This window comes from Vidua macroura, chromosome 6 (genome assembly GCF_024509145.1).
Source record: "Vidua macroura isolate BioBank_ID:100142 chromosome 6, ASM2450914v1, whole genome shotgun sequence".
NCBI classification, from domain to species: Eukaryota; Metazoa; Chordata; class Aves; order Passeriformes; family Viduidae; genus Vidua; species Vidua macroura.
The window spans coordinates 46082207-46095598 of record NC_071576.1 but is presented as its reverse complement, the minus strand read 5'-3'; the positions used below and the strand labels follow the sequence as shown (position 1 = coordinate 46095598).

General features: G+C 41.9%; 1 protein-coding gene across 12 annotated transcripts in view; it reads left to right on the top strand.

Annotated features, from left to right (window-relative positions):
• The window catches only part of BRSK2 (BR serine/threonine kinase 2), a 303411-nt gene that overhangs the window by 284734 nt on the left and 5285 nt on the right, over positions 1 to 13392 (top strand). For 8 of the 12 annotated variants that reach the window (XM_053979419.1, XM_053979418.1, XM_053979416.1 and 5 more), the window contains one exon: positions 4469 to 4516. The exons of the other annotated variants lie outside the window; for them this stretch is intronic. In XM_053979419.1, coding sequence (XP_053835394.1) covers positions 4469 to 4516 — 48 coding nt within the window. The remainder of the gene's footprint in view (positions 1 to 4468; positions 4517 to 13392) is intronic. 12 annotated transcript variants of the gene reach the window in all.

The window sequence follows — 13392 nt, the reverse complement described above, 5'->3', positions numbered from 1 at the left end:
AGCCTTGTCTCTTGTCCATGAATGGGTCCATCCAGGGCCTTTATACTCAGAATCTCCACTTAGGCAACCTCTGAGCAGACTGCCCTTTGCTGGGATAAAAAGATCTCTCTCCATGGAGGATGATATCTCAGATTTGTTCCTTTGTTTCAGCCCAGCACTCTTTCCATTAAACCATGATCTGTTTTTCTCTGATGCCTTTGCATGAAAGAGTAATAGTAGCAGCTGGTGAATAGGGGCATGCAAAAGCCATCTGTGATCGCTCATAGGGTAGCAATTTTTATTTCCCTAATATTTTCTTGCTTCTCTGAGCTTTCGTTTTAAGTGTGGGACGCTACGTATTCTATTTTTTCCCCATTTTCCCATGTACTAGGCAATCAGCAATACTGAAATAACCTCTAAAACTTCTTTGTAAAAGGTTTTCTGTTTCCTTATTGTATTTATTGGCTTCATATTGGATTTTAACTACTGACATCTCCAAGTTCGGAGCATCTTACTGTTACTGCTGGGAGTGCCTTTCATCAGTATAAGCAAGTGTTTAGAGACCATATCTAGCTTCAAAACAGGGCAGTGCAAATTCTTGCTAGAGCACTGATCTGTGAGTTCCAGGTATTTTATGGCTCACAAGAGCTGCAGGTTGGCAAATTGCCACCAAAAAAACCCAAAAGTAAGAAACCTACAGTTTACAAATGTGTGAAGGATTTTATCAAGATGGAAAAAGGAGTAATGAGCAAATGAAGTGCTTTGCAGGGTAAACTTCCAGCTGCAGACTCAAGAAAAAAGGACTCTGCAAATGACAGTTTGGAATTGGATTGCATGTTAGCTTTTTCTGGGTTTCATTCAGGTCCCAAGTTTCCTGCAATCTTCTGTGACCCTTTATGTCTTACATTCTTGTAGTGTCTAGGGTAATTACTTCATCTTGCTGTCATAATTCCACCTACAAAAAGTGCCCTGTAATGCCTGGTTGGATTGGCAGAACACTGTGTTTTTGCTAAACAGCTTTAGTATTATTACTGAACAGCCTGCATTAAAATTAAGTGAAATAGTTACTGGTAGTCCAGAAATAAAGCATGTAGAAAAAAGCCCAAGCTCTCCAGAGTTTTGATAGGAAAACATGGAATTTCAAATAAGCACAAAAACAGTGGGGAATTTCAATCTGCATGATAACTGCCTTGGACCAGAGGCGCTGGTGGCCCCCTTGGCATCATCCCCCTTAGTGGAAGTGTTTCCTGGGGACTGTGAGCATCTGGCAGGAGCTGCTCAGTGCTTTCTGGGGACCAGCCCTGGATTTGGAGATCTTGGAGGAACAACTGTTTGGGTGAGATTTCCTGGGCTGGGACAGGTCTCAGAGATATCAGAAGCATCACAAACCAGGCAGCTTCCTTGTGACATCTATGTAGGATGGAAATTAAAGAATAAAGAAAATTGTGAAAGGAAAATCAACAGAGCACTAGTAGTTTTTAATGGATTCAGAGCTTGTTTGCCCTTTTGAAGGGAGGCCTTGTTTCAACCAAAGCATTTGCCATCTGTTAGTGAACTGAACTGGATGTCATTTATGAAAGAGCTTTGGTCAAATCCAAAGTGTGAGTGACTTCCAGCAATTCCTATAAAATAAGAAATTGCCTTATTATCAGAGGAATTGAGAGCTGACACTGCCCTATGTTTCAATTTAAAAAATAAACAGGACACATTAAAAATGCAGTCACATGACCCATCAGTGCTTCTCAGACAGTTAAAAGCCTTTGGACCCTGGCTTTATTCATTTCTCATAACAGCTGGATCCCACAGTCACTGGATTATGGATTACTATCCATGAGGAGAAGTTGACTGGCAAGAATCTTAAGACTTCCAATTAGAAAAAAAAATCTGCTTTAAAATTATGAAATACTTTATCATATAGAGTATTTACTAAAGCAGATGTTACAATATGATGGAAATGAAAGAAGTATTAAAGTAAATATTCTAAAATAAGCTGAAGACATATCAACACTGTGTCTTTCAAGTGATGCAGGCTCTGCCTTAGGAATTAGGGGAAAAACAATCTGATCAGGTGTTGGAAAGACACTACAAATAAAAATAAATTCCTGTGAAGCTCCTGGGACTAGCCCTGACAATATGGAGAATTCAAAGCGTCATTGTGCATAAAAGCTTTGAGAAAGACAAATTAGAGTTTTTATTAGTGTTAGTTTGACTTTTTTCTATGGTCTCATATTTCAGAAAATTTTTCTTATCCATCAAAACTAATTCTATAACATGCAAATTTTCTTTTTTGGAAACCAAATGGGGTCCAGAGCCCAAGATATTCAGCTGTCAAAAAGCCTCTGTTACAATCTTTTTTTGTGTGTCGGTCTGTCAGCTTGTATTTTAATCACACAACTAATGTGTGTAGACCTGTGACACAAATGGCTTTAAGTATTAAAGAGATCTGTGCAAATGACTGAGGAAAAAAGGCAGTATTAACTTAAGGAGACATGATTACTTTTTAATTTGTTAAAATGAAGAATGAAACAGCAATACCAATTTCAGGAGGATCTTGGTAACCAGACACAATGTTTACCTGCTCTGACATTATCCAAATACTACTTTTTTGTTTCTACATTTCTGGTTACTATGTGGCCAGTCAGTCTGGATAGACTTGAGGGGAAAATTCCAGGTGTTGGAGGTGGAAGTCAGAAACAGTCTTCTGGTCATATTTGAGATTTTCTTTGCTCTTATGTGTTCTTTCAAAGCTAGGTTCTGCTAATGGTTGTGTGAATGCTCTGGGGTCTGCCACTGTAGATCTGCATCACTCTGCATTACAGCAAAGGGTAGGTGACTCTGAGGGGGCTGGACAGGAACCCCTAAAAGGCGTGAGACAACAAAATTCTCCAAGTTAGTAAAGAAAAAAAAATTATACAGACCCATGAGTGTGACTTCTAGTTATTGACTCGATCAGCAACTGTAGGCACTTCTCAAACCTGCTATTGCATCTTCAGGAAGAAATGTATTGAAATTATTGTATATTAAATTCTTTGCCTGCCAGACCAGGCAAAGAATTTCAAAGGCAGGTAAATTCCTGGCCTCTCTGACACCTCTGTTGTTCTAGATCTTGAATGTTCTCTTCTCCTTCACCTCTGTCCTTCTTCTCCTTTCGCTCAATCTTGTGCCTTTCTGAGAGAACTTCCATGGGTATCATCTCCCACTGACCTCTGCCTGCCCACCTTTAGCCTCGGGGATGGAGAGCATGTGACCACTGTTTAGATGCTTTGACCAGTGTCACTGGACCAAGCAGCTGCCCTCTCTGCTCCATGCTTTCACAGATGATCTATGCAGCACAAGCCTGGCTGCATCAGAAGAGATGCATATCCATGCTCTTCTAGCACGCGTTCAGCTCACCCTAGCATCTTCCTCCTCTTATGAAATTACTTTTCTCAATATTTAAGGGGCGGAATGCTGAGAAATTATCTTCCCCTCTGTCCTGCAGACTTTATAGCAGATAGGGAATAGTTAGAGCTTCCTGGCAATTAGGGATTTTCAGCATATGTGTGCATTTTTCCAAGAAGCCTATTTCTTGAATACCCAAGTGTTCCATCAACAGCCCAGGCAAAGGGAGATCTGAGACTGATCTGAGTGCTTTAACTGGTATCCACCTGCTCAGCAGTGAGTACTCCACATTGCCCAGGAACACATTGATTTAGACCCCAAATACAAGGGAATCCTGGCTGACAGCAGCAGATCTGGCTTGCCAGCAGGTTCCACATGGAAGCGTCCAGCTGGGCTGGGCCTTTCTGTTTTGAAGCTGACATGTGGAGCTCCTTCTGCTTGTTGCTCCTGAGTAAGAAGCACCCAGAGTCTGTGGCAATGGGAGCTATACACAAAGTTGACAGTAATGTCTTAGGGCCAGATTCTGCCACCCTTTCCAGAAGTGCTTTTATTACCTCTGAATACTGACCTTGAAAGCAAGAGCAGTTATACTTGAATAAGAGAGTTAGATTGAAACTTTGACATTATCCTTTGGGGTTTAAAAGATGATTTTGAGTGGTACAAGTAGCCTCACTCCATGTCCATGCACAAGGGCTAGAGTTCTTCCCTCTCTCCAGGTTTTTGATGTAGATATATGAGCTGGCTGAACATTTCCTGGCAGTTACAAGCTAATTTGCAAAGCTAGCCAGGTAAAACACTGTATTCAAGGCTTATAGTTTGCTAATGTGGTGGCAGAGTATTTCCCACATCTCATAAATACCTTTAGCTACTATTAAGGAGTGAGTGGAGGCAGCAGTACTGAAGCAGCTCCATTCTCAGTCACAGGGCCAGGTTTGCACTGGTATAGAGCTGGTGGCAGAATTTGGCCTGGGTTGTGTAAACAGCAAGTTGCGTATATGTTTCCTGCTTCAGGTAATAATGTGCTAAGTTACTACTTTATGCACAGAGGTATGGAAACCTTTTTTTATGTTTTTCCCTCCCTCCCTCCTCTTTCCATTCTATGATCCAGACACCACTAACTGTATGGAGTTGATGACTGGCAGACTTTCCAAATGTGGTAAGAACTTCCTTCCCTTCTGCCTTTTCACCTTCCCCAGCCCCTGCTGAGCAACATAATAATGCGCCGTCCTGTCCTGTTGCACCTCCTCCCCTTCCCCATCCCTGCTCCCCCATGCTCTTTTCGAGACTCCCCACCCCGTAACAACCCTCTATGTCTTTCACTCACCTGGAGGACACAAGCACATATCCCTTTTTCTGTTCCTCCCCATCCATGTACAGATGCACAGGCTTCACCACAGCTTTCCCCTTCATCGCACAAATGTGTGGTGTTACACTTGAGATGCCCTCTTTCACTGTAACCCAGGCCAGTGATTTTCTTTTTCTTTCCTGATTTTTGTTTCCTCATTTCTTTACTTGCTGCTGTTGATTCATGATTCTTCAGTCCTTTTCTGCAGTGAAGCTGAGTACTGCCCTGCTTGCTGCTGTCTCCCTTGGTTTCCTGCTATTTGTTGAGACAGGAATGCTGTTTATTTAACTCCATTTTGCATCCACCTCCTTCTTCCCCAGATGTCCTTGGGGCGTGACACTTTTAAATTCTCCATTAGACATACTGCATATTATGTCAGACACTTGGCTACTGTAAACTGTCATAGTTCCACTCTGGACTTGGGGAAGGATGTTGTGTCTTTAAATGAAAGAGTAGTGAACCTACTAAAGATTTGGAATTTTGCTAGGAATAAGAAAAAAGTTTCCTGCAAAACTTTCAGCTCAGTTTGCTTGTGCTTACATGAATTTTGGTTAACTTGTCCCTAGCCTTCCCTCCCCTCCCCACACACATGGACTCTTTCTTCCATTACTTGTGCCTCTACTCACTGCTCCAAATACAACAGTGGAAATGCCCAAATACTAAGAGAGATCTTTTTGTCTTATTATCCATGTCTTTTACAGAAAGATTCTGCTCTGTTCTCTTTAGATTTCCATCCTGGTATCTAGGTTGAGTTCAGATATCTCTGTTAAAGAAGACAGGATGTTACGGAAGTGTTCACTGAGTTGCTGCTGCTCTCCAGCTGGACCTGCAGCTGCCACACTATCCCTTCATTAACTGAAGAAAGTTTTCTGGAGTTGTTCTGGAGTCTGTAACCATAAAGGGAAGTTGTCATGGTGGAGATAATACTAGGTTTATGAATGTGTGACTGAGGAAGAATTTGGCCTGTTTCCTGTGTTTCAGGCAATCTCTTTCCCTTAAGTTGCAGCTTTGCTGGTGGGAGTTTTTCCTTTGCTCTGATAGGAGATAATTTGATTTCTTAGGTGACTTTTCTGATCTTATGAGGACTCATTTCAGACCTTTAGCTTCTTGAAGGCATCAGACAGCAAATCCATCTTCTTCCTCAAGACTTTGTTTCTTGCCTGGAATCTGGCATTCACATCATACAAAAATACTGAAATGCTGATTCTGCTGTTTGCTTGCAAGTTAATTGAGCTATAGAGATAACCAGCCAGTGCCCTGCATTCTCTAGATAGAGAGCATCACTGCTCACTCACAGTTCATGCAGGCCCTCCAGCTGTCACCATGTCGGCAGCAATCCAACAAGGGACAAAGATGACAAGGTGAAGGCCGGCAGGGAGTCTGTTTTGTGGCAGCTACAGCACAGACAGAGAGAGAGAGAAAAGAGACAGGATGGCCTACAGGAGTTTAATGGAGCTGCTTCCTTTAAATTACATTCCTGTTGGTGAACTCACAAACAATGTAAGCAGTGGTGACTGCCCCATGCTGAATTCCACCCTCGTGTATGAGTGAGGAGCTGTTTTTGTCATTCTTGCAAAAAGAGTTAACACTGTAGCAGGAAGAGCTAATCAGGTTCTTTACTCCTGGCTCAGCCATGTGAAAGCTCTGGTGGGAATGAGGAACATGTTTTCACCCACTATAAAACAATGAATGCTGTAATTAACAGCAAGGCAAATTTGTTTAGTCCTTTAAATGTTATCTTCTGCTGGCAGTGGTCATCAGTCTGAGAAGTGATTTTGCATGCAGTCACTGGCATTAAGAAACAATGTTGAACAGCCGAGGTCTGTCATAGGAGCTGCCAATATCCAAATGACACAACTGCTGATGTATCAACCCTACCTGTGCAAAGTAGAAAACTGCTGCCAACTTGTAGTATTTCACAATAGAAGAAAAGAATGTGGCTCATAATAAATTGAAATGCATGCTGGGATGAAATATTTTATTTATGTTTACACACATCTCAGCAGGGGAATGGGCATTGCTGTTGTCAGAAAGACTAAATTGGTTTCCTTGAAGCCTGTTCATAAGATCAAATTTACCTTGTAAAATTTAAAATATTTACATATAAAATGCAGCTGTAACCTGAAAAACATTTACAGGAGTGATACTTTAGCTGGTCTATTTCTGTGTGTATTCTCAGCCAAATCAGTTTAGTGACAAATAAGCTTTACCACTTTATGTGCTGTCATTAAGCCTTATAAAATCAGCACAGCTGTAAAAGGACAAGCTGGATTCTGTTTCTTTTGAAGCAGGATTGAGAGAACTGTTTATTACCATCTCATCTGGTATTTATGTCTATCTCACTGAAGAATAGGTTGTATAATTAAGGTTCTAATGGGTTCTGCAGAGCCTTTACATTAAAAATAAAAATCAAGATAATACATAAACTGAAAGGCCTTCCAGCTTCAACCACAAAGCTGGGAATTAGAAAGGAAGTATCATTCGTATACTGAGCACATTGGATCTGGAGCCACTGATGCACACAGAAGCCCATGGTGCCATTTCAGTAGTCCTTGGTCAGGAAAGAGTCTCTTCACAAACTTTAGTGACTTCAAGTCTTTCATGTTTCAGAATTTCTTTGGGTGATTGGTTTCATGGTAGGGCTGGTATATAGCTTTTGATAGCTCCCCTTCCCAGCCATTCCCAGTTTTTTGGAGTCATTGGTAAGTATGTTTTGCCAAGGTGCTGGCTGCTGGCAGGAAGCTCTGAAAAGCCTGTCTTATCCTCCACTTTTCCTTCTGAGATTAACCCAGGAAGACTGTAAACTTCCCAGTCTTCACACTGCCACTACCTGAGGATGAATTTTACTTCTAAGTAAGGCAATCTTTGCTTGTTATTCTCCCTCTCTGATGATTCTCAGTAAAGTCTTTGGTCACATCAGTGGCACTTCCATGGAAAGAGGGTGATGATAAGAGGAGGAGAAGGTTAGTATGGATAACTAGTGCAGCTCCAGTCAGATCATGCTGTCATGTTAGGCACTGCACAGCCATACACTCCTGCAAAAGCTTGGACCATAACCCTGTGCAGGCTGGAAAGAAGGCCTTGTGTTTACTTTTAAACATTTATCTTGTATTGCTGCATACAATTGAAAACCTGGTTTCCAAGCACCAGAGTTAAACAAGAAGATTTTTGGTTCCTCGTGGGTACCAGGGACTATCACCAAAATGATCTGACCAAACCAAAAGCACAACAAATCCACTTGCCTTACATATCTCACCAATGCATCTCTCTCAGATCTTGTGCTTCCAGTCTTTAGGACTGGACATTTTTCCTATTCAGAGCTGTCTGATCGTGCTGGCCATGGCTAGGTGTCCTCTGCACACAGAGAACCACACTGCAGTAAAGGCTTCTCTTCGTAGCTCCCAGGAGTCACAGTTTGACAATCACAGACACAAGTCCATGCCAGTAGCATTCCAATCTGTTTGAGAAGTTAGGAAACATTTTGTAGTTTCAAACTGGTTGCATCACATTTGAGTTGCAATTGCAACCTGTAGCTTTGTGAGTGCTCATTTAGAGTGTGTTCTTGTGTTTAGTAACAGCAGCAAATACCTGGACTTGGTGTTCTTGGAAGTGATCCTGACCCATATTGGCATTAATTAGAGTAATCCCACTTCTGAAAGTAGCTGTTTGATGGAAGAGGAGGTTGGTGATTTGCAGCCAAAAAGTTGCAATCGTTGGCAGAAATATTGGTGTCAAAACCTGCAGGAAAAAAGCACACGCTGCCCTCCCAGCTGAAAGGCTGAAAGGCTCTTGTTAGCACTGCCACACCGTGAGGTGGTCAGAACAAGGGGTTTTATTAACATTTGGGAAAAATCTGCTGGCTCCTGGTTTTTCTGAGCGTGGCTGACTCTCCAGTTCAAATTGTGACCCAGCTGAGAGACAAAAGGAACAAGACCCACCTAAGAGATCATGTATTCATTCAAAATGGCTCACAACAATATCACAATGGATCACAACAAGATAAGTCAAATGGTTCTAAAGAGTTCAAGCCAGGTTTACCAGTTATCCCTGCCCATTCTGCCAGTATCCTTTGCTGTCCAAAGGAATGGCTGACTCCCTACATACTGTAGTTGTATTTCTTCAGTCTAGTGTTGTGTTGGGGAGACATTTATGTTCCAATTCATACCTCATGTTTTTGCACTGTAGAAGAAAGTAGCCACAAAAAAGGCGACTTGGCACTAAAAGTTTATCCAGATGTATTGAACTATTTGATTCATGTCAGATCCTATTTTGACACGTATGGTTAGATTTTTACTATGCAGTACAAGATCTATTTCTCTGTAACAATATCTAATACAGAAAACACAGATATTTCACTTTTAATTGAGATCACGGTGATATGATATTTATGATAGCCAGTGTTCCAGGAAGCTACGTGGAAATGCTTGCTGTACTAAGCTAAGTTTGAGATAGCCTTCCCAGAAGATTAAATCATCTTTTGAAGTGACTTATTCAGTGGAAATGAGGAAGCAACATTTCACCAGCATGCATAGGTCATCTGTCTCCTTTAGGAACAGGCTGAAGAATTTGAAACTCATAACATAATATGTGAACATCCATCTGGAAGGAAAGATCAAAATTGTATTATTAAGTGCCAATACATTTCTGACATTTTAATAGGCAGAAAACATAGGAATAAAGCTACAGAAATCTCTAGGAGAATGGGTAGCAACAATACTGTCATTTGCTGGGGCTTTATGGGTGTGAGTTATCAGTTTCCCCTCTCAGCACACACTTGTGCAGGCAGATCTGTGTAAAAGGACAGGTGGATACAAAAAATTAATGGGCTTAGACCTTTACCAGCCAATTTGCCAGAAAAGCATGACTCCATGACAGAATCTGGCATTTCTTCATCCCACCACTATCCTTGCCTGCTCTTTCAGTGCCACCAGCTGTCCAAATGAATGTATGATTCCCTCCTCTCCATCATCATGTCTCCTTTTTTGAGTGTTACGTGGTGGTGCTGGATTGGCCAGAGCTTTTCATCAGTAACAGACACGTTTGGTTTCTGATTCCTTACTTGTGCCTTAGCTCTGCAGGAGGCAGCAGCAAGGAAATGGTCCTCATCCCTTTGGGACTTTGCTGCCTGTGTTCACCATTCCCTAATTCATTATTTCAGAGCTACCTGTCTCAGTAATACTGTGAGGAGAGGCTGAACTGGATCTCAGCTTCTCTGTGTGTTTATGAGAGTGAGAGAAAAAATGTGCAAGACAGAGAATGGCCTTCTGGATGCTAGACACAAATATTGGGCCACCCTCCTGCAGTGGAGAATGGGATGTTTTAGGGGAGTAAGAACAAGAATGGGTTATAGAGCATTTAAATGTCAGGTTGGTTGTTCAGGTCTGCCCAGAAGAGTAGCAATTGGAAGTTCCCACCTGCTGATGGCATGGATACCTGTGCCAGTGCTGTGTGATAACTTGAGTAGTTCCTCAGTTCTGCAGTAGTTCTGCAGTTTGTTCCTGCAGACACCATTTTCAATTGGCATTTTTACTAGCAGAGTCTAAGGACTCTGGAAACATCTTTTCCAGCTGCAGTTCAGGTTTCCTGCCAAGAAACTGGAGTTGTTTCCTGGACTTTCCGTCAGTAGTTAGTGAGCTGAGTGAGGTATCTGCCTGGTTTGGATTTGTACAGTCTAGGGACTTTTCAGTCTGGAGGGTGACTCCTACATGGTCTACAACTAAACAAAGAGGAATGGGCCACTTTATTATTCTGTCATCCCTTTCACTGCATATACTCTTGGAGTGAGTTCTATATTTTAAATCATTTGTTTATGAAGGCAGACGGTACTCTGCCAGCAGAAACCAAGCAAACAGACCAAAAAAATGCCTTAACGAAGAGGACTAGAACTCTATAAAAGTAGCAGAATGGGTTTGAAAGGAAATGGATTATCACCCATTAAGGAGTGTTTTAATGCTTTACATGAAAGAAATGGGATTTTCATTACATGGTTCACTGAAACCACAGCTGCTATCAAAACAGAGCAACCCAGGGATAAAAAAGACCAGGGCTAAGGAGTAAGGAATGAGTATAGGGAGAAAACTTCAGTAGCAGAGGCAGGCAAAAGAAAATCAGGAAGGATGTGAAAGCAACAGGAAAAGAAGTAAGAGAAGTCAGATAGAGAAAAGGTGTCTCTTCCCACTGGAGACCTATGTTTTCCCAGTCACTTTCTCCCAAAGCCCAAGATATACATGCAGAAACCCCAAATATCTCAGCCTATACAGAAAGAAAAGAGAGAGGATAATCCTAGAGATGGCATATTTGTTTTGTGCGACTTTTGTGTTCAGCACCACAAGGATTAGTGCATAAACAGTACATAGACTTCAGAGAGATGGTTTCACAGGAGAAGGAAGTGCCTCAGGCTTTGCTTCTTTGAAGCATTCAATGGGAATGTTGCTATTTGCTGCAGTGAAAAGAGGGCCAAGTCCTTATCTGACTGCCTTAAAAATGTTACAAAACAGCAGACTTTAATCAGCAACTGAAGCCTCCAGGCTTGTCCTGAAGCTGCTTGTTCACCACCTCCTGTTATGTTCTGTGAGGGTGTTTACAAGGTCAGAGCAGGGTCTTTGCAAGGTGCATCCTTTCCTGGTGTCACTTGTGGTGCCTGGAGTGATTCCCCTTATTTTCTCCTTCCTCTCTTACCTGGGTGCTCCATTTTCACTTGGCTTCTCAAAGTGGTGACACCACTGGGGTTAGGTCAGTGTCAGACAGGCTTCCTAAGAACAGCAAATGAAATACTGAGGACTGTGAGGGTTGGTGCAAACTGCCTGCCCAGCTTCCTTCTATGTTTTTGTGTCTATCTCTAGCCCTGTTTCTTCCTTTTAATGCTTGTATTCAAGTCCATTCACAGTTTTGACTTCTTTCATATTTGGCTGTGACAGTGCTGCACACAGGTGCCCCAAACCAGTTCTTTCTCCATAAATATATTTCTCTCAGCACCCCTTCAATAAATAAAAACCCTTTCATAAGCTTCAGTGCTTGTTTTCAAACCCATTCCCTTTCCTGTCTTGCAGCAAACAGCTCCTTGGTCTAACTCAAAACTGCACATACCCATCTCCTCCTAACAGACATAAACCTAATGCTCTGAGCCTCCCCTCCTGCCCCTCCTGCCTGAGATCCTCCTCTCAGTTTCTCACCCTTTCTACCCTTTACACTTTATTTGCTCTGTGCTGATGAACATTTGCTCTCAAGGGGAAAGAAGACCTTAGTCTGTGCATGAAACACCAGCGATATTCTGAAGAATCACTGAGCCAAACCTTCATCCCTGTTCAGAGGAAATGGGATGTCATCTCACTTTGTGAAATAAGAAAGGCAGCCTTTTTGAGCTCCCCCGATGGACTTACAGGTGTAAGAGCCTATGACACATCTTGCACTGAACATTAGGCATGGAAGATTGCTGAAAAACCTATTCTAATCCATCATCACCTGCATTTTCAAGTTTACTGGATTATAACCTCAAAGGGAACTGAGAACTAACAGGAACAACACCCTGCACCATTTTCATGCTCCCAGCATAGCTGACCCATTCTTGGGTATCTCCAGAGTAAAAGTGTGAGGACTCTTCTTCTATCCAAAGAGCAGTGTGAACACCAGCCCAGCATCAGATTTTCCTTGACTGCCAGGACAGGAGGGCATTATTACCTACTATTTAATTACAAGTACGAAAGGCAAAGGAAGGAAAGGGTTAGTGAAATGGCCTATTTTAGTTTTCAGTAGCTCTCTAAACATCCTTAAGGATTTTCTTACTCCCATTAAAACTTTAACTAAAAAATTATGATGGCAAGGAATCTAGTAGTGATACAGGCAAAGAAAAGTAGACTGTTAAATACTTTTGTTGCAATAAATCTCCAGGCATTTGAAAGCCCATAGGGCATGGGGAGAAGAAAGGGTGGATGAAACATGGGCTGCGTATTTTAGTAGGATGACTAAAAGTCCTGTATCAGGACTCAGCAAATACAAGATGTATAATTTCTAAAGTGTTTTATTGCTCCATTCTTGCAAGTTGTACTTTTGTCACTGTTCCTGTCTATATGAAAACAAAAAACTTTCCCAATTCCTGCAGAGCCCTGCTTACTCTGCCCTCAACTTTACCTCTAAGCTTGTTAAATAAACTGCTCAGCTGAATAACTAGAGATATTCCCCTACTCTTTTCTCCCAACTGAGCAGTCTTTTCCTCTCCAGCATTTTTTCAGTGCTCTTTTTCATTCTTTCTGCTGACTCCATTTGCTTATGAAGATGAGGGGTCCAAAGCCACCTGAGAACCAGATCCGCCCACATTCCTGCATTCAAGGCTGAGTGTTTCCTTTCTTTTTTCTCTTTTCATTGAAAAATGGTATCCACCTAAAAGAAGTAGAAGTGAGTCTGAGTAGATAAAATTGAGTCTGCACAATGTGTGTGCCCACAAACCGAAAACAGTTTTAGGGAGGCTTAAGGAAATCTCTGATGTAGAAGTCATAGATGTGGAACAGATATATCCTTTCCCAAGCATTTGTGTGCATGTGGAAGGGACATGCATACAGGTGGAGCTCAGGGAGGCCTGAGCCCAAAGTGACTGAGTTCAGTGAAAGCCTTTCTCTTGTTAGTTGGAAATTGAGATACGTGCTTTGCCTGGTTGGTTGTTTGTGCCCATCACTTAGGCTTCAGTCAGTTGG